This window comes from Tamandua tetradactyla, chromosome 5 (assembly GCF_023851605.1).
Source record: "Tamandua tetradactyla isolate mTamTet1 chromosome 5, mTamTet1.pri, whole genome shotgun sequence".
Taxonomy (NCBI): domain Eukaryota; kingdom Metazoa; phylum Chordata; class Mammalia; order Pilosa; family Myrmecophagidae; genus Tamandua; species Tamandua tetradactyla.
The window spans coordinates 129765265-129787824 of record NC_135331.1 but is presented as its reverse complement, the minus strand read 5'-3'; the positions used below and the strand labels follow the sequence as shown (position 1 = coordinate 129787824).

The 22560-nt window shown below is 38.4% G+C and overlaps 1 protein-coding gene across 1 annotated transcript in view; it reads right to left on the bottom strand.

The window, feature by feature from the left end:
• CD109 (CD109 molecule) overlaps window positions 1–22323 on the bottom strand; it is a 202442-nt gene extending 180119 nt beyond the window's left edge. The window contains exons 1-3 of the mRNA XM_077162244.1: window positions 21932–22323; window positions 20670–20842; window positions 2577–2605 (exon numbers count right to left, since the gene is read on the bottom strand). Of these exons, the coding sequence (XP_077018359.1) occupies window positions 2577–2605; window positions 20670–20842; window positions 21932–22005 (276 nt within the window). The 5' untranslated portion in view covers window positions 22006–22323. The remainder of the gene's footprint in view (window positions 1–2576; window positions 2606–20669; window positions 20843–21931) is intronic.
• Between the last annotated feature and the right edge of the window lie 237 nt (window positions 22324–22560).

Sequence of the window (22560 nt, the reverse complement as noted above, 5' to 3'; positions counted from 1 at the left end):
GTCTTTAAAATGTTTTAATAAAAAGGGGTATACTCCTTGTGTCTGATGCTCCTTTTATCTACCTAGTCAACAGATGAGAGGAACATATGGAATAAAAATAAATAATAGGGGGAACAAATGTTAAAATAGATTTAGTTTGAAATGCTAGTGATCAATGAAAGGGATTAGTAAGGGGTATGGCCTGTAAAATTTCTTTTTCTGTTTGTTATATTTTTCTGTTGTCTTTTTATTTCTTTTTCTGAATTGATGCTAATGTTCTGGGAAATGATCATGATGATGAATATGCAACTATGTGATGATATTGTGAATTGCTGAGTGTATGTATTGGGAATGTTTGTGTTTCTTGTAATTTTTTTAATTAATAAAAAAATTTTTTAAAAGGGGGTATACTCCTAAATACAATCTCTAATAAAGCTTTCAATAAATAATTATATCTACATACAACAGAAAAGACAAATATAAGATACTAGAGTTCGTATTTCTTATACTTAAGACTTAAAATAATTACTAATAGCCAAACTTCTAGCTAATGATAGTAAGGACACATAATGTTTTTACTAGCATTATTGTAGGAACCCCTTATGTTTGTTTCCCCCCCACCTTCCAGCCTGTGAGATTGTGGATTCCCTTGAGGAAACCAGTCATAATGCTTTAAGCTGTGATTCATGAGCTTAAATTTTAATCCCCTCCTCCTATAGGACAAGTTATTACAAAGGATTTATTTTAACATTACTATTAGAACATTCTTTTGACAGAGTTCTACACACAGGCACTGGTGGCCAGCATCTAATGTTCTATTGCCACTAAGTTTGGGGGTTTCTCCTAACTTCTCCCTGCTTACACCTTTTTTTCTTTCCCACTTGCTACTGTTAGCTGCAGTATATTTCTTAATAAGGAAGGTACAAGCATAATAAGTTAAAAAAAAACCCTTAATGGCTATGAAATATAAGCAATTTTAGGGGGATAAATAACATTTTTTATTGTAAAATACAACATATAAACAAAGCAAAGAAATAGAAAATCAATAGTTTTCACAGCACTCCTCAACAAGAAGTTACAGGACAGATCCCAGAGTTTGTCATGGGCCACCACACAATCCTCTCAGGTATTTCTTCTAGCTACTCCAAAACATAGGAGGCTAGAAGGCTTAAATATTTCTTTATCACCACAATCAAATTTTTTTCTTTCTTTTTTGTGAAAAATAACATATATAAAAAAAGCAATACATTTGAAAGCACAGCACCACAATTAGTTGTTGAACATATTACAGAGTTTAATATGGGTTATGATCCCACAATTTTAGGATTTTACTTCTAGTTGCTCTAAGATATTGGTGACTAAAAGAGATGTCAATTAAATGATTCAGCATTCATATTCATTTGTTAAATCCTACCTTCTCTGTATAACTCCATCATCACCTCTGAACTTTCTATCCCTCACTTTAAGGGGGAACATAAGCAATTTTCAAGCTACTATTTGGAAGTATTACATTCTCTAGGTACCCCAAATTTTGAATATGGTTTCAGAATGTACTTGAAAAATAATCTTCAAGAGGTAATGAGGTAACCTGGTTCTTCAGGTAATGTGTCAGAGTCAAAGTCATTTCTTATCTAGTCTCAGAAAACTATATCAAACTGGCCCTCTTGTTGGCTGGTCTACTCTATTTAGCATTAAATTTCTGAAGCACAAAAACAGACCTAGGGAGTGCACAGGTGGTTCAGTAGTAGAATCCTCACCTTTCATTACAGAGAACCAGGTTCGATTCCCGGACCATGCACCCCACCCCCCCCCAAAAAAAAAACCTAAGAAGAAAGGTACAAACTTCCAAATCAAAGCTATAGGAAGTAAGATTAGTTCACAAGCTAACCAAATAAGATTAGTTAATAAGCAGGTTTTAGGACTGTCTCAACAAAATAACTCTTTTCTATTTCTATAGTATATTTCACAGCATTTTCATATCATATCTCACCCCCAAAATAGCTCTAAGAAATAGAGACAGTTTCTGTTCACTTTTCCAGGGCTGGGTCTAGGATGAGATGTGACTTTTTTAGATCAAAATCCAAGGCAGTGTCAAAAACTCAATAATCAAGATACATGACATTTTAATCCAATTATTTTAAAATATCAAAATTAATACAAATTAATATAAACATTTTTAATTCAAAAAGGATCAGGATTATTGATTTCTACTGTTGTCTCGGACTCTGATATGGTTCAGCATGGCACTGCCCTTCTCAAGAACAAGGAAACCAATGTGTTAATTACTCACTCAAGATTATAAGGCTCATTAAGGCAGAAGCAGGACCAAAGCAACCCAGGTTTCTGTGCTAATAGTGAAGGCCAGTTTCCCTCAGTAAAGCTCTCCATTTCCTAAGGGGGAAATTTCTGCTATAACTTTGAAGAATCTAATAGGCAATCTCCTTGAAATAATATTATTCATAAATAGTCTGAAGGCTGAACTAAACTCAAGCCAAACTCACAAGAAACACAAATTAATATAAAAGCAAAAAAATAATTTATTTAGTTCACTTATGCAATTTACATTTATGAAACAAAATTTTTTAATGAATACTTACTGATGGAAGAATAAGCATCTTGAAAGACCCTACAAGGAAAACAAAGAACAAGAGAATCATCATAATTGAATACGATAACACAGTACAAAACTCAAAAAGGTTTGTCAATACTCTTTAAGATGTAGATGGAACTGTAAACTTATTTGGCCAAACCAAAATAATTGTATTAAGAACCAGAACACCCAGATTATTCCACACCCTTGTACCAAAGAATTAAGGAAGTCTGGGCCACATTTAGAGGGGGATCAGCTGATGCACTCTCCCAAAATTAGTAAATTCTGCTTCTCTTTTCCAATGAAATTTTTGTTGCTGCAGCTGCTGCTGCTGTTGTTACTGTTTTTAAGTTATATGTGTTTAAGGGGCACTACATACAGTGCACAGAGGGACTGAAGTTCATTTCTTATATTCTCATACCCTCTTGATAAAAGAAGACTAGGATGGGATTAGTCATGTCAGGAGCGGGCTGAGACTCAGAACTGACAGATGAGTGCCAGCATGAAGCAGACTCTTATTCTTGTAAAGTTTCTGAACACAGGACTACTACTTTAACTTAGGCAATTTCTCATCAGATCCATTTATTTCAAGGAAAAAAAATGGCTTTGAGTTAAAAATAAAAGAATGCTATCCAAAGTCCTCACCTAGGTGGCAGGAATTCAGAGATGGTGATAGACCCTCGATTTTTTCGTTCATTTAAGAAACAGTTATTAAGGGTTGCACAAAGACCAAGACAGAGACCCCTCCTCCTCCTATGCACATGGGTCTATCATGTGGGAACAGTGAACCACTAGAGCATGGCATGGGATAGAGACAGAGTTAAGGGAGTGGCCCTGGAACTACACTACTTGGGTTCTATCCTGACTCAGCCACACAGTAGTTCTGTTCTTGAACAAGTTACCTGATTCTCAAGCTCAATTTTTTTCAGGATGCTAATTGTGCTGATTTGAATCTGTCATGTACCCCAGAAAAGACCATGTTCTTTTAATCCATTCTTGCGGAGGATGACCTATTGTGGGTGGGGCCTCTTGATCAGGTTAGTTTAACTGAGATGTGAACCAGCCCATTCAAGGTGGGTCTTAATCCTTCACCAGAGTCCTTTAGGAGAGCAAGAGAGAAAATGCCGAGAGACATTTGGAAACAGCCATTGAAACCAGAACCCAGGAGTGAAGGACCAGCAGACATCACCATGCGCTTTCCCATATGACAGAGGAATCCTGGATTCCAGCAGGCTTTACTCAGAGAAGGATCTTCCTCTTGATGCCTTATTTTGGACATGTTCATGGTCAGAGCCAACCCACTGCTGCTATACTGCATGTAGCAGCTTTAGCAAACAAAAACACTAATAACTGTAACAATCTCATAAAATAGCTATAAGGAGTAAGTGTCCTAATACCTGAAAAGTTTACAGAACAGTACCTGACACATCGTGTTAGTCATTTTAGTCCTAAAAACCCTGAAAAGTTATCCTTTGAGATTGTCAGTGAACCTCTATGGCAGCAGTCTTCCAATTTTTATGATGCGTCCCCCCCATTAACTATTCTTAGAACACATTTCCAACATCAAATTAGGATTTATAAAGCTATATACATGCATTTCTCTCAATCAATATTTAAGATACTAAATATTAGGAAAGTTTAATTTCTTAGTTTTTCTAATAAAAATAAAAAAGAGATGAAAGTACATTTTCTACATACATCCAGATTCTCACCTCCAGATGTATGCACGCCGACCCTGAAGACCCTGGATGTGTGGGCGTTGGTGCATGGCAAAAATTCATCATCATCACTTATCAGCTAGTACAGCTCAGTTTATCTGATAACTGTCACCACAGGAAGCAAAGAGCAGGACTCCTACACAATAGGAAACTGGACTAGTAGTATTTTCAAAGGGAGAAGGAGCAATGGAACAGAGAGTTATGATTCAATGGGTAAGAGCTACAACAGAGGTAGGATAAGGAGCACATCGGAGGGACACCCAACCCAGACTGAGGTGCAAGCTAGACTGGGAAAGGCACCCACAGAAAATGATGTCAGGATCTAGGTTTATGGGATAAGGAGATAACAGCGAAATGAGAAAAGAAGGGAAGGCTGTTTCAGAAGAGGAACAGCCAGTGCAAAGAAGTGGAGGTCAACAAGGGTCTATTAAATTGGAAAATGCAAAGGACTCAGTGACCAGATCAGAGGCACAGAGAAGGGATAGGCTGTAAAGCTGAGGCTGGGCCAGATCACGAAAGGCCTTATAGACAGGTGAGCACTCACCAGGCATCCTGATTTAGCATTAAAATTTTTTTTATTTTTTTTAGCATTTTTATTACAGAAAGGGTTTTATTTTCACAAGATTTAACTTAGAGAGTCTTTGTGCTTTGGGAATATCTCAATTGGTAGAGGAACCTTATTTCCATTAGCTTATTTTTAATGGGATAAATTTATATTCTATACTGAATTTAAGTGAAATTGGGAAGCCCTATTATATTGCAGCAACTAAATTTGGTGAAACATTAAAACAAATCGTAGAGAAAATATTTTTTTAAGAGAGGCATGGTACTAGAAAGGCAGAAAGACAGGCCTTGTGAAATATTTGAATTGAACATTTAAATATTTCAACACAGAAAAAAAACAGAAATTGAAAATATCTTCCATATATCAGAATTTGCTCAGTTCCTACCAGGTACCTCAGCAAATGGAGAAAAAGTTTTTTCTCTATTTAAAAAAGTATAATCATGGCGATCCCACTTCTAGGTATATATCCAAAATAACTGGAAAAAGAGACCTAAAAAGATATTTGTACACGAAAGTTCACAGCAGCATAATTCACAACAGCCAAAGGGAGAAGCAATTAAAATGTTCTTCAATGGATTAATGAATAAACCAAAATTTGTATTATATATACAATGGAATATTATCCAGCAGTAAAAAGGAATGAAGCTCTGATACATTCAACAACATAGATGAATCTTGAAGCATCACATTGAGTGTAATAAGCCAGACACAAAAGGTCAGACATTATGTGATTCTACTTATATGAAATAATTAGAATATCCAAAAAATGTACAGAAATAGAAAGTAGAGTACAGGTTACCAGGGACAGGAGAGAGGGGGAGTGGGGAGTTAAAAGTTTAATGGGTACAGTGTTTTTGTTTTGGGTGATAGAAAAGTTTGGCAATGAATGACAGTGATGATAGCACAACACCATGCATATAATCAATATACATCTTGCATGTAATTTATACCACAGAATTGTATATATTTTACTGCAATTAAAATTCAAGGGATATATAAATATATGGCCAGACAATTTGAACATTAAAATAAATAATGGTAGTAAAGGTTTATAAACTACTGAATAAAACAAGATTCTATGAATTCACGCTGCTATAATCATTAAAGAAATGCATAAATGGGGGGGGGGATTTCTTTCCCATAGAATACTAACTAATAAATGTGGAAAGAATGATAGGAATTAGAAAAATCTTTGCAACCATCACAGCAATAATTAATTCAGACAATAATCATCAATGCATTATAAAATTAGTGTGCAAAAGTGATAACTGTGAGAAATAATAAACTATTGCTGTTTTAAGCTAAAAAGTTTTGTGGTAGCTTATTCGACAGCAATAGACAACTGAAACACTTTTGCAGTGAAAAAGATTAACAAATCTCTAAGCAGCCACACATGACTATGGAGCACTTGAAATATAGCCAGTCCAAACTGAGATGTGCTGCCAGAATAAAATATGTCACAGGATTAAGGTTTTTAATACTGAGAAAAAAAAAAAAACGTAAAATATCTTATTAATAATTTTATAGTGATTCATGTTGCATTGATAATATCTGGGATACACTGAGCTAAATAAAATATATTATAAAATTAATTTCACCACTTCATTTTTACTTTTTTTTAAAATGGCTACTAGAATATTTAAATTTACACATGTGACTCACATTATATTTCTACTGGACAGCACTGCTCTAGAAAATGGGAGACCTGGATTTTTGCTTTGAAGCAATAAAATCACCAACAGACCTGAGGCATAAGATTTTTTTATTCTGAGACTAAAGTAATAATAGATAATACTTACTGAGCATTCTAATAGCTTTATACATATTAGTTCATTCAATCCTCATAATAATCCTCTGAAGTATCATGATCCTGATTTTACAAATGAGAAGTCTGAGTCACAGGGTTAAGTCACAGAGTAAAGTAGAGGAGCCAAGATTCTAACCCAGGCAGCCTGGCTCTCAGGCCTGAGCTCTAAACGACCCCTCACTACTGCCTCTCAGCTCAAGAGCAACAGTTGTAGTTTTGCTCTTTTACTATGCATACATGTGATTATTGCAGAAGTTCCACAGCCTGAATAGCCTGTTCATGCATGCTGGTCACCAGCTCCACAATCACAGAGGTTCTAAAGTCTCAATCACCTTGGACTCCTTTCTCTCTTCAACTCTACGTTATTCAGTCACCAAAACTTATATATTCTTCCTCCATAATGGTTCTTCCAAATTTTATAGTTACACTATAAACACTGGAGGAGCAGTGTTCATTTTTAAATAATTTATTTTATATAAGAACTTCTGAAAAGGATATAAAAACCAGAAAGCTTCCCAACTCTTTTGTCAGTTCTTTGCACTACACAGTTTTAATATGTTGCAAGTTAATTCCAAGATCTGAAAAATCTATCTTCAAAGGAAAGTTAAATAGTAGCCACATCTGTCACAGGTTGGGTTCCCTGGAAAGCAGGTTCTGAGATAGTGACTGAAGTGCAGGAGGTTCATTAGGAGTGCTCTTGGAATCAGCACCTCCAGGAGGGATAGGAAGGGAGGATCACAGAGGGAGAAGTGGAGCTGCAGTGCAGTGGGCTCAACAGAGGCCTCAGCAGAACCCATCCGGAGCTAGGAAGCTGAGATGACCCTTGAGAGTTGTACTAAATTGGGACAAAAGTCTGGCCCTTTACACCCAACTTCAATCTGGCATAGGATATAGGCCACTCCCTGCAGCCTTGGGTAGAGCAACTCTCAACCTCATGCAATCATCCAAGGGGCTCCAAAGTCTGCAGTTGCACTTCCAGCAGCTGGGGGAAGAAGTCCTTCATCTCTGAAGAGGGATTTGGATAGTACAGCCTAGCATCAGCCACAACGTCCCACATTCAAATAAAGTAGAAAAAAATAAACTGTAGTAAGTTGGACACCAACAACCCAGAACCCTGGATTATTGTGAGTTACTTGTTTTTCATTATGTTAGGATAAACCATGAAGAGGTGACTATTTTGTCAGCTCAGAAACTGGAGGAAACAATGTGCTTCCTTTTCATCATGAATTGACACACAAGTTACCTCCCAACCTGCAAATTTACAAAGACTGTGGCGGGTGGTGGGGGCGGGGGTGGGGAGGGAAGATATTTTTATTTAAGTGACATCAAGCCAGGAGAAAGCAAAAAACAGCCAGAGTCTACATCCAAAAAAATCTCAGAAGTTGATTAATTGGAGGGCAAGCTTTTGACAATTCCAAACAAACTAACCAGATCTGAAGTGCAGGAAATCTCATTTCATAGAAATTTTTTAAATGTAATTCTTTAATCATGTCAAACCTTTAAGGGATTTCCTCATTAGAGAGAAATCAAAAGTGGGGGTTGCATACCTGTGTCCCTGCTCAGACATGTGACAAACCCAGGAAAGATACAGAGCCAGAAATAGAAGCCCCATCCAAAAACTGCAGTGTAGGGACTGAGATGCCCCCAACCACCCCCTAATTCTTGCTGCATCCAAGAAGTGACTCGGAGGGTATGCAGAGAGAGCCAATTTAAGGCCTATTCACTGGTCTCATGTGTCCTTATTAAAAGGTCAAATTTAAGTATTCAACATTTTCTCAATTTGCTATCTCCCCTTAATTTTACAAATATAACGTGGATTTCCTAGTAACTTACTAAGTCTTATTTGAAAGTCAACATTTTAGCAATAATGTACACTAACAAAACATAAAATTGGGGAAGTGGGAGAAGGGAATATAGAAGAACAGTAATCTCTTTTTCTGCTATTGCTAGATTCAAGATTAAATAGTATTTGTAAATTACTGTGAACATTTTTTCCCTTTTGGCGAGGCTTTACTCACCACTTTGTGAAACTCCACATGTCATTTTTTAAGTCACTAACCAAAGGGACACTCTGTTATGTAAAATTTTTCTTAATATTGTAGATAACTTTGTAAAGCACAGATCAATTTTGTGTATAAACAGAGAAAGTCCATCTTAAAAAAATTTCAGATGCTTTCTCCTTCCCAACATAACCTCAGCAACTCAAAAGAAACCTTGTTTTAATGCTTCACACTTGGCACAAGCCTGAGAACTGGCCATCTGATTTACAAATAGAGTCAAAACTATTTTTAAACTGTGTTATAAGCATATACAAAAACTAGCCTTTCCTTAACTTTTTAAACACACTCTGTATAATACCATATGTAGCCCCTTCCGACATCTGTGCTAACAAAGAGCCCTGTGGAGAATCACTGATGGAACAGAATAGTGTGTAATTTCTAGGCCAAGAAATATTCTCTATTTTTAAAAATGGATTTTCCACTATATTAAGCACAATTTAGAATTTGCTGCCTAATTATTTTTGCCAGTTCTCTGCTATTCAGTAATATGCAGTCATAAACTTAAGTATACCGCTTTGCAGCTGAGAATTTTGATCTCTTTACTAATTTATTAAATATTCTGTCATTACTGCGAGAAATATTTTCTTTGATCTACAGATGGACAGAGTAAGAAATGGGATTTTCCACCACAAATCCGTGGAAGATGACACCTTAAAATATGTTTCTGCTGGGCGGGCCACGGTGGCTCAGCAGGCAGAGTTCTCACCTGCCATGCCAGAGACCCGGGTTCGATTCCCAGCGCTGCCCATGCAAAAAAAATATATATGTTTCTGCTTCATATTTTATTGTCATTTTAAGGCTAAGCAATATTCAGGTAATTCAATCTGTACAGAAAGCATAGGTATTTCAAGCAAAACAAAACAAAATCTCTTTGAGTCCCTTATATGTTCCTTTTATTTTTTTCTCTCCTATCTCCTTTTGCTTCTGAATTTCTCAATAAATATTTCATAAATAACATTCTGTTCCATTTAGACCACCGAGCCTAAAATAGGTCAAAAAAACCCCACTAAAAGTAAAATAAATAAAATGACAAATGGAAATGATATGTCATTCGAAATACAAATTAAAAAAAAACAAAGGATCAAGCAAGCCTTCTGACTGCTAAAGTACAAGGCATTTATTACGACAAGGGTCAGCAATCACGGTCCACGAGCCAAATCCAATCTGTACTTGTTTTAGACAGTCCACAAAGAATGGCTTTACATTTTTTAATGGGTGGGGAAAACTCCAAAGAATAATATCTCATGCTCTGAAAATTCTAGGAATTCCAAATTTCAACACCCGTAAGTCAAGTTCTTAGGTACACAGCCTTGCTCATTTCATTTATGCACTGTGTACTGCTGCTTCGACACTAAAAAGGCAAAGTTGACCATCAAGCTGACAAACTCCTAAAATATTTACTATCTGACCCTTTACTGAAAAAGTTAAACCGACCTTTTGCTATGTGTTCTCGCTAGGGAGACTTCCTCAAGGCATATGTGGCTGGAAGGCCCACTGGATTTACAATCAAGCAATCATCACCAGAAACCTGGATTCATGCCACAGGCCTGTGCTCTGGCAGAGGCATCACCAATGTTGATATTTTGACACTGGAAAATCACAAGTACAATAATAGCTTATATTTATTGAGTGTTTGCTATGTGCTGGGAACTGTGATAAGTGCTCTAAAGCAGCACTTCAGAAAAGTAAAAAGAAAAAGGCAAAGTGAACTTTAATATTTATTTTATTTAACCCAATATATCAAAATCAAGCATCTAACTGACTGAGAAGTAGACTGGCAAATAATGATGTATACATATGATCAAATATTGTGCTGCTACAAAAAGTTGTGAGGTATGCAATATGGTGAATGAACCTGTGGGACATTTGGTGAGGGAAAATAAGCCAGAAACAAAAGAGCAATTATTGTATGGTCTCATCTAGAAAATGCTTATAAGAAAACAAGGGCCTAGATTTTAAACTCTTATAGCAGCCATTTAGTCTGGAGTGGTAATTATTATTTCTGGATTTTGAGAGGCTGTTTTATATATGTATAACCTGGTATTTAGAAATAAGAATGAAGCCAATCAGGCTGAGATTAAGGTAATTCAGAATACTGGGGTAGAAAAGGAAGACACTGTCTTTATTTTGGAAACCTCATCTACTCTCTGAGACCAAAGGAAAAAAGATTTATTTTACCCAGAACCTAAATTTTCTGTAGCACATAATTCAACTCAACCTGTCTGGATAGATCATTTAAATAACTGAAACACAGGGATCCCAGAATAAGAATAAAGGCCTTTAATCCTCTATAGCTTAATGTAATGCCTGGATACATCCCAGAGTATATTAAGCAAATAATCAAAAAGTATTGGCTAAGTTCCTTGAGGGATGAGAGAAAATATATAGAACTATTAAACTTTACTACCAGGGAAACCCCAGACACTGTGTCAAACATTAGGGACACCCAAATCAATAGGCCAAGCCCTTGATCTTGAGGCTTGCTCTGGTGAAGCTTATGTATGTAGCAGAGAAGCTTTACCTACCTATAGGTATGCCTATGAGTTACTTCCAGAGGACCTCTTTTGTTGCAGATGTGGCCTCACTCTCTCTAAGCCCAACTCTGCAAGTGAAACCATTGCCCTGCCACCTACATGGTACATGACCTCAAGGGGTGAAAGTCTCCCTGTGGCATGGGAGATGACTCCTAGGGATGAGTCTGGCCCCAGCACCATGGATCAATAATGCCATCCTAACCAAAAGGGGGAAAAGTGGAACAAATAAAGTATCAGTGGCTAAGACAGTTCAAACAGAGTCGAGAGGCTATTCTGGAGGTCACTCTTATGAAGGCTTCAGTTAGACACTGCTACCTACCATAACCTTCCAAACCCCAAACAAAACCATTCCAGCCAATCCTAAAGAACACCTTGGGTGATACATAAGATTCTACAAAGGTTCCATGCACTAGGATAACTTTCTAAAAACCTATACCTCCAGATGGGTCCCTGGACCAGATAAGTCCTGAAATGCAGAGTGGCCAGCCTCTGCAGAGCATCAACTAGTTCCATCCCCCTAACCCATATTATCGACAGTCCCTTTCAAGATGAAAAGGTTAGAAAGAGTATCGCCCAAATACCCCTAAAGAGTAGAAAATCAAAGGTGATAGTGGAGTCATACAGAGAAGGTAGAGTTTAACAAATGAGTATGATTGCTGAATTATTATATTGATATTTCTCTTAGTCTCCAGTATCTTAGAGCAGCTAAAAGTTAAAACCTAAAATTGTGGAATTGTAACCCATACCAAACTCTGAAATCTGTTCTATAACTAATTATTGCACTGTGCTTTGAAATTGATTACTTTTTTTGTATATATGTTATTTTTCACAAAAAAAGAAAAAAAGTGATGATAAAAATACATATATATTCCTTCTAGCCTCCAGGGTTCTGGAGTAGCTAGAAGGAAAAAGTCTGAGATGAAGGAATGGTAGCCCATGACAAACTCTGGGATCCATTCTGTAACTACTTGTTGAAGAGTACTTTGAAATTATTGCTTTTTTCTTTCTTTGCTTTGTATATATATTATACAATTTTTAAAGTTTTAAAAAAATCCAGCATCTATTTGCTGGATTTGAGTCACATTTCAAGTGCTCAGAAACCATCTGATGGATGAATCATTTCTTCAAACTAAAGACCCACAGACTTGCCCACTACCTACCTACTCCTATTCCCTCAACCAAATTTCTTTGACCCATTTCACCTTGACCTCTGAAAGGGAAGGAAGTCAAGTCATGGAACCTTCCTAAGTAAATTAAAGGGTAGAGAGAAAGAGCAAAACCAGGATCCACTATAATCTTCTCAAGTTTTGTCACTGCACTGAGATGGTGAAGTACAATTCTATTTCATATTCAAATTAACAACCACAGTAGTAATAAAATAACTCTACCCCATCCATTCAAGTTTCAAGTGAATCATATTACCACCATAAACAGCCCCTCCTCTTCTCTTTTCTCCCTCAAGCAGTATCCCCCAGATACCAATAAAAATACCAGCCCTTGCATTCTAATATCCCATTATTTAGCAGTGACATAATTTAAGGCATCGCCAGGGAATGTCTCAAATCCTGTGTTTCTCTTCCAAAGTGCCACTACCTTTAACGTTTATTCCCATTTCCTCTTAAGAGACAGTCAGATCCATGAAATTTAGAGATAGGTAGATTACTTATGGCAAAGTTTTCCTAAAACAATATTTCAACTTTATTCTTGATCTCAATTTTATAACTCAAAATATTTCTTTCCTCACCCATTCTCTATTTCGCTTCTGCAGCAAAGGAAAATGTACAGGTGTTTTAAGGATAATCCACTCACCTGCACTCCCTGTTCCACCACTTCTCGCCTTTGAATAACCCACTCCGACCTTCTGCACCCATCACTGCACCAACCATTTCTCCTGGACCCTTTAAGAGACCATCCCATCTCTCTCCTTTCAACATCCAAACTTCCAGAAAGAGTGTTCTGATGTTTCTTCACAATCAATTTATTCCTTAACACTTGGCTTTTGCTTCCAACATTCAACTTAAAACCATAAGCCTGATGGTCACCATTGGTCCTTATCTTCTCTGACTTTCTGGGATACCTGGCACTATTAAAACCTTCCTTCTTGGACTCTTTCTTCCCTTGGCTTCTGAGACATTTCACCATCTTCAGTCTATTCCTGCTTCTGACTGCTCATGTCTACCCCTTTTATTGATTTAATTTCCTCCTCCCAAGCTTCTGTCATCAGTCTCGTGCTTTCCATAAGCACTGTCTCCCTTGTGGATCTCATGCATTCCCATGACCTCAAATATTGTCTGCCACTAAGAAAATTAGGACTTAAACTCTGTCCCTGGCTACAATTTCAAAGCCACCTGCTGGGCATCTCCACCTACATGTCTCTTCAAACTCACATCCAGAGCAGAACATAATTATCTTTTCGGAAAACACACAAATCTCTCTGTCATTCCCATGACTGCCACTCCCAGTCATCAACTCTTCCCTCCGGCATACCCTTGCCTTCTCTGCTACCCTGGTATGTGAAATAACTGCTACCACTAAATGCCAAATAAGTCAGCAGAGGTGGGACATTCATGAATGGACATTTGTATGACTCTGGAAATAAAAGGTAATAGTACCAGGTACAGGGTCACACACAGGAAGCACTGTTTACAAACCTCACTGAACTTTTTAATTAAACAAAAAATAACTTCTCCAGCCTTCTGCACTTTTAATATTATATCGTACAATAGAGAGAGAGAACTTTAAACCTCCCCTATTGTCTTCCTTTCTCTTAGTCATCACCCATCTTCCGTCCATATTTCACATATACAGTAAATTTTCAAGAAATAAGAAATACATGGGGAAGTACCATTGGAGAAACAACTAGTTTAAAGCCCTCTTAACAGAACATAAAGGATCAAACAGTAACCCAGTCCACGTTCTTACAGGATCTGATTTCTATTTCCACCACAGCCCTTATAGTGAGTCACTAGGACAGTGACTCATTCAGTGTTAGAAAAGCAGCAGCACATGTTTACCCTGGAGTTTAGAGAATCTGCATATTCACTTTCAACTTCACCCAATCACTAATTTGTAATCAAATACCAAGACATCTTTTTCCGCTGTTTAAAAATTACCACCAATGCTCAGGGTTGGGGGCTGATGAAATGCAAATATGGAAGGCAGAGAGACGGGCCCCTCAGCTGCCCGGAATCATCATTAGGCTTGCAAGGGCGTGCCATTCCTGCGCAGGCTTTGCAGTACTCGGACAAGTACAATTTGTGAGATACTAAGGGCAGTTCTCAAAATTTAATGTGAGTAAGAATCACCTGTGGTGACTGCTTACTATAAAGTTTAGATTCCTGGCCCTTTCCCATGTCTTGGGCGGGGAGGGGGCATGAAACTGCATTTTAATAAGTACAATTCACACTTTGAGAAACACTGAAATAGATTTTAGTTCTAGAAAGATCTATGAGGCTTCCAGCCTCGTCCCACCCCTTTCTCAGAACCATTAATCCATAAAGAGCAACTCTGCCTTGAGCTGAAATAAGAAACGTGCACAAATATGCAAGTAAGCATTTTAAACTCCTTAGTTAGCCTTATTCTGTCCCCTATCAGACGAATCAATTCTTGCAAATATACCCCAGATTTTACAAACAGTTCTCCATATTTTAGGAAAGTTTCCTAGAGCATAATGGAAACAGCAGTGGACTGCGAATTGGGGACCTACAATCTGTTTCCTGCACTGCCACCAACAAGCCATTTAACCTTGTGCAAGTCACTAAATACCAAGGGTCAGGTCTCCTCAGTCATAAAATGAGGTGACTGAATTAGCTTATGTCTGAGAACCCACCAGCTCTAAATCCTATGATACTCAAAGTAAATGAAGAGGAGTGGGGGATTTCATCTTGTGGTGTTTTTGACTCAGATGAGAGTTCATTAGATCGAGGACTAAACCACAGCAAGCAAATGCGAAAATAATTCTAGAGGACGATAATTGATACAACATCATACTGATATCCCAACCTGAAGCAGACAAAAAATATCTCATTTTCTTACAGAAAGTGGAAAACCTTATAGCCTCTGGACTAGGAACAAACTGCAAATGCCAGCCTCACTATTTACTAAGTGGGTTAACTCAGGAAAATTAATTATTCTCGTGACCTCAATTTCCTCATTTACATAATGAAGATAATAGTGATAACACATAAAATAATCTCATGGGATTGTTGGTTTTAAATAATACCCACAAAGTACCTGACACAATGGGGAAACTCAATATTTAATACATTAAATCCCTTCCTCCTCTACCTACTGATGTGACTTTTATGTAGTTACCAGTTTAAGCTCATCCCAATTGTTGTCTAATGTGCTGATTTGAAATTGTTACATACCCCAGAAAAGCATGTTTTCTATCGTGATCCAATCTTGTAGGGGCAGTCATGTTCTATAATCCTAATTCAATGTTGGAAGGTGGAACCTTTGATTAGATTGCTTCCACAGAGAATGACCCACTCAATAGTGGGTGTGGCATTTTGGTTAGAGGGAGATGCCACTCCACCCATTCGAGATAAGTCTTGATTAGTTCACTGGAAACCTTTAAAAGGGGAAACATTTTGGAGTTGCTTCAGAGCTGACAGACACAGACATTTTCAGATGTTTCAAGTACCAACAAAGACAGCAGATGCCTAGACAGGGATGTTTGGAGATGTAGAGCCCAGCAGACATTACTTCCCATGAGAAGCCAAGCAAGCCAGAACCCAGAATCATGTCCCAGAGGAGCTAAGTGAAGGCCCACAGATGCTTAGAGAGGAACCCACTGGCACCAGAAGCTGAAAGCCATGGAGCAGGGAACAAGGACCAGCAGACACCAATCACGTGTCTTTCCATGTGACAGACACTGGATTTTCTTGAGTCAAGGTATCTTTCTATGGATGCCTTACTTCAGACATTTTTATGGTCTTAGAACTGTAAACTTATAACTTAATAAATTCCCTTCTTAAATGCCATTCCAATTTTGATATACTGCATTCCAGCAGCCTTTAGCAAACCAGAACAGTTAATAATTATCTTCAGACATAAATTGTTGCCACTCTCTTGTAATGACAAACGCTACCATTTTCTTGAAGAAGTCCTCTGTGTTAAGTGCTTTCAATATGTTAACTCACTCCTCACAGCAACATGTATAATGTGCATAATTATTAAAAGGCAGGAACCACTATTTTCCAGATAACAAAACTAAAGTCTGGCAAGATAATGACTGCTCCCAGCCACACAGCCATAAATGGAAGGGCCAATACCTGCACCCAGGTAGCCTGACATCGAAGCCCAAGCACATCATACACTATGGTCTTTTAACCTATATCAGATACCTGTTTATATATATATAATACACAAGAGCAAAGGTGTAGGAATGGAGAACCCACACCCTTTAAAAATAATTCTCAAGTACAGGTTTAGGATGAGTTCTACTGGCAAAGCTGCCTGTAAAAACCTGTCTGGGAGATCTTCCCACGCACTACACTAATTAATCTACTTTCACAAACACCATGGAACCATTGTGATCTATGAGTCATGCAACTTATATTCAGGAACTTTGTTTCTACCAGAAAGCCAACCTAACTGAGTTGGTTGATTTTTTATTTTAATTTTTTCAGCTAACATCTACAGTTTCAGAAATATTAATTTCCCACCCTTTGTGGATCAGGTTGAAAATAAAATACTCCGTAGTATCTGAGAAAGAATGAAAGACAATAAAGGACAAACATACCATTAATCTCCAAGATTTGGGGGCAAAAATAAAAAGCAAGTTATTAAAAGATACAGGAACTCTCATGGAGTATGTCTCATCACAATAACTCAATGGAAAGGAGGAAGTGGTCCTAGTACCTCCAGACCAGCAGACACTCACCAGGAGATGCTCATGCAGAGTACCCAAATTTTTCAGTTTGGCATTTTCCATTCAAGTTTCTATCTTAAATCAGGTTTACATGGAACCAGTGGCAGTGAATTCATTGTAGTCAATGTGAAAAGTTGTATTCTTTATCATTTGAAGCAAATCTTGCTAGGAAAAATACTGAAAGCCTACTAATGGAAAATTGCAAATTATAAAAGTAGAAGGAAAAAAAAGCAGAAATTATAGTTTCAAGGACCTCAAAAATAATGTAATTATTCCATATACCCTAACAAATGAAAATCTAGTTCTCACTTATGACCTGCGAGTTCAAATATTCTTAGCTCTTCTTTCTTGATTCAGCATGGAATTCCAGGGTAATACCACAATGAATAAGGGAAGAGATAACAACCAATAAGGGAAAAGATAAAGGGACACCACTCACCCAATAATATAATCTGACTTGATTTCAAATATCAATAGCTGCGCCATCCTCTCTCTTCTGGTAATTATTACTATAAACTTTTACTGTTTTGTCAATTATCTTTACTTAGCTAAATCTTTTATGCAAAGGAAGGCAAGTTTTAAGAATCTAGTTCTATTCACTAGAGTTGATGATGGGGATGCTGATTACGATGATGGTAATGGTGGCGGCGATGATGACAAGTACAATTCAGTATCCAGGAATCTCAGCACTAAAGAAGTCTCAGGTCACCTTTACAGAACTTCATAAAGTTTTGTAGAAACGCTTTTTTTTGAAGGGCTATTGTTCATTGAAAACAATCATAATCAATCCTCAATAAATAGAGAATGCAGAATTAGTGTATAAAAAGAAGAAATAAGCTATAATACAATCAGTGGTGCTGGCCTCAAGGATAGGGAAATGTAAATAAAACTTCTCCTGTATCTGTCAAATGAATAAATAAACTCATCCCTGAGGAAGATATACACGTTTCTGGATTTATTAAAGTATACTCTGCAATTCAAATGATTTTGCTATTATTATTTCTGACTCAAATGAAGCCTGAAATCAATTCTGGTTACAGGGAAGCAGTTCTGCTCCCGTGATTTCTAAGGCCAGGATTGCTGGAAACAAGCCACCAGGAAACAGCCCCTTCCTTAATCAGCTCTGCTAGAAGAAAAATCTTCATTAAAACCAATCTTTCCTGGAGGACCTCACGAGAAAGTGATCAAATCATCAGATGTCAGATGTATTTATTTGTTTATGTTTATGTGATAGGTGGAAGAAAAAAAAACTTAAATCTTATAAAGATTCCGACCTCACTGATTTAGAAGTCCTCATTTATCTACATATTGTTACAACTGGAGAAGTCAGATAAAGAAAAGGATATGAGTCCAAGGAGGGAGAAATGTCTTGATCCTTAAGTCTTAACATTACAGGAAGCATCTGCTCTGAGAACAATAACTCATAGCCTCTGATAACACAGCAACATTCTCCTTTGAAAAATGGAGAGTACTCCTAGCAGTAGCATTTTCGATGAAATCCGCTGTCAACAGAATCCAAAACAGCCTCTGAAAGAAGCGGCTTTTCCCTTCTTTTTCAAAGACCCGTTCTGCATCCAAGACAACGTTGTCCGACCCAGTCTTGGGCACCTGAGCCTTCCAAGGGGCATATGATGAACTCTCCTCTCCAAAGAAAACTCTAAGAATGAAGTTAATCCTAAGAATAGAGTTAAATAAAACTCTAAGTACTCTAAGAATAAAAACCCAAGCCACAATAATATGCACCCCTGTGCTGGTACTATTTTTTTGCCAACAAGGAAAAGAAGAGAGACTGATAAGAAAGATTGCAGAAAAGATGATGACAGAAGAAATTCTACAATAAAAGTAGGTAAATGTCCATGTAAAGCCCGTAATATTGATTAACATTATTCATGTTATTCTTGATCTCTGCATTGCTGCAAAACTGACACACGCAACCGGAGTCAAAATTATAAATTCTTCATGAATAATGAAAGTAGAGTCACCTTAAGTATTGTCTGCTATGATTCAGTATTTCAATGTTTTCTTTAGCCACTCTCATAAGCAAGGATTCATTCATTTTCAGAAATGACTGTTCAGTAAATGAAAGTTAAGGTCTGCCCCCACAAAACGGAAATGAAGCCTCCTGCATTTGCTTCTTCAATATTATTACAAGTAATAATATTAATAGCTGCTGTTTACTGAATGCCTTATAGATATGAGATACTGATTTTAACTTTATAGCTGCCCTGGGCGGTAATTTTCATTATCCCCATTTTACAGAGAGGAAACTAAGGCTCAGAACAGTTAAGTAAACTGCCCAAGATTGCCCAAAGTATACAGCAGTGCTAAGACTCAAACTCCTATCTTAAGCACTAACCTACACTTCTTTCTCTGCTGGAAAATAAACCCTCCTGCTTCCCTGGCATTGCTCCTAAAGTGCACAAAGTGGCCTGATCCCTGCACACATCATTTGTTCCTGCCCAACCATTCAGCAAGTCAACTTCCAGTATCTACCCTCATGTAGATAAGCTATGATTTTATCTCATTCACGATGGTGTTAATTTCTCTATGCTGGTATAAACATTTATATAACGAACTGTTGTGGAGTCCTATCCACCCTTTAAAATGTGCCCTTATATGATTTTTGTAAAACTAACTTAACATTATCAGAATTTATGCCTCAATTCTGGCCTTTGACTAAACATCTAAACATGCTTCTAGTTAACAGTGTTGAGATTTAGGATTACAGGTCATCTAGTTCATTTCCATTACTTCCAGTATTTATCAGATTGTAAACTCTAAACTGTATTACTATTGCAATTAGGAAAAAAAACATGACAAATGTTCATTTTAAATTTTAAAAAAGTTGAAGTAATTACCCACAAATATGATTTTTCCTTCAATATTAAAAAAGACATTCAGTGACCCAGTTTAATTCTGGATCACATTAGAATTCAAACTTAAACCAAGAGACAGTAGTTCTTTTACAAATGGCTCCCATTTTCACACTATCTTTCTCTTTCCCTGACATTTTAAAAATTAGGAAACATTCCATAGAACTGGATTTTAACTATAGTGTAGCTCTTTTCCTTCTCACTGACCTATTTAACAGAGATTTCCGCATGCAATAGTATGGCTTTGTGCCAGAGACTAGGTGTTAACTACAAGTGTTTCCTCTTCTAGGTCATATGCTGGCCTACATTTCCCAGTCTCCTTTGCAGGTAAGTGTGGCCAACAGAACATGAGCAGAAGTAATATAAACCATTTCTAAGCCTGGCCTATGAAAACCTTCCTCATGAGAAACTCGACGCTTTCCCCCTGCAGACCCGGCAACCACATGTGATGATGATGCAGCCACAAAATGGAAAGAAACTGGTCTCTGACTCTCCATTTGGAAGAGAACACATAAACATCATTTTAGACTTTATATAGATGAGAATTTAAAGTGTCTAGTGTAATCCCCTGCAGATTAGGGTTTTCTCTGTTACCCTACCTACACATTTTTTTAATATGCATTCTAATTATCACTGCAGAAAAGTAGGACTCGGTGCTATATACTTACCTTTTTCAAAGACGTCTTCCACCTCCAGTATGGTGGTGGTGATGTTTGACACAGTCTTGCACACCTCTGCTTTCACAGTCACCTCCGAGGGGCTGTGTTCCAGGAGCTCCACCCCTACTGTCACGTTTCCTCCGGGCCTGATGATTCCAGGGGCTGTCACTAGAAACCGGGGCCTAAAGAGTCCCCAAAAAGGGAAAATCAAAGTTTCTTATGCAAACAACTCCATTCTTTTGTGACCCTCAAATTTCACCAGACAGTAAGATAGACTCCCTATACTGTGCCAATTGCAGTTGGTCCAGTTAACATTGCCCCACTGCTCCATTTAGCAACTGCATTAAAATCTACGGAAACAACAATAATCACCACAAATCAACGTGAATTCAGTAATCATGCACCATTACTACAAGAAGGCCTATGATATTATTTCCATTTTATCAACCACAAACAGCACAGGATAAGGTCTAGCATAAATGGCTTGCATTGGAGTATGTAAAAGTTACTGGCAAAGTGCAAGACTCTATGCCTCTTCTTTACAAAGGACCTCACCCCAGTGTGACTTTTTTCTTACTTAAAAAAAAAAAAAAAAAAAAAAAAAAACTAGGATATTGCCTGTTTCTTATTCAAACTTTATACTTGGGCATCCGTACACTATCTGAAGAAAAATATCAATGGTGAAATTTCCAGGTGTGGGAAAGCACAAAAGAAGTCACACACACACACACACAAAAACAGCACTCTGCTCTAGGTAGGGTTCAACTGCAAAAACCTTTAGGAGTGAGGCACTTTCCATTATTTGGGAGCTCCCATTAGTCATCTTCCTACAATGCCTGCACCTGATATTTCGGTCACCTCAGCCATACTTTGGTAGTGTCAAAGTTGAGACGCCCTGTTTAGAAAAGATGTTCTAAGTCTTTGAGAGGCGAACGCACGTTACTGGAGACCAAAAATATGAGAAGCCAAAAAGCCGAGGTAACGTGAGTTAAAAATAAAATGACTCTCTAGAAAGCAGTACGGCCAAAGAGGCGATTAAACAACTTCATGGGTGGAGTATGCAACTGTCCCATGGAGATCCACCCTGAAGCAACATCTACTCAGGGCTCCAGGCCGGTGCCTGGCAAGGGACCACGCCGCGCCGTCGCTTCCCCAGGCTGCCGCACAGCCGCGGCACCCGGCGCAGCCCCGGGCCCAGGCGAGAGACGCGTTCCCCGCCGCCGCGCCCCGCGCGCTCCCCGGGCGCCCGCCCCGCGCGCTCCCGCTCCTACCCCGGGGCCGCGGCCAGCGCTGCGGTCCACACGCAGAGAAGGTGGGCGGCGGGAAGGAAGCGTGAGGCCGGCATCTCGGCGGCGTCTGCCGGGGCGGCGTCCGGCTGCAGAGAAAATTCGCGGGCCGCGCGGGGTGTGGCTTCCCACCTCCTCTCTGAGTTTTTCCACCCCCCGACTGGAGTTCAGTGATCTGAAATGGGCGCGCCTGAGAGCGGAGTGAGAGATCTAAATTGAGACAGGACTTCGTGGCTCCACCTCTCCCACCCGCATCACAATGGCGCTTCTCCCTGCTCTGGCAAATATCGCAAACCCAGGGGAGCCGGCGGACGCTCTCGGGATGCGGTCAGCCCAACCTGGCCCCAGCATCCCTCGTGCCCGCGAAGGACAGAGGGCGCCCGCTTGCCGGCCCACCGGGTTCCTGGGGTTGTTTACACTAGCGCGCTACGGGCATGCCCAGGGTGAATAAACAGGCCATCCTTGTGAGGAGAAATTCATAGCAGCTATGTGAAGTGGAAAAAAATCAATCATTGTCCTCCAGACTATGAGTCAGAATTTTAGAGAAATGACAAACGATACACACACACACACACACACACACACACCACCCTAAATGGGGGTTTATTTTCTGG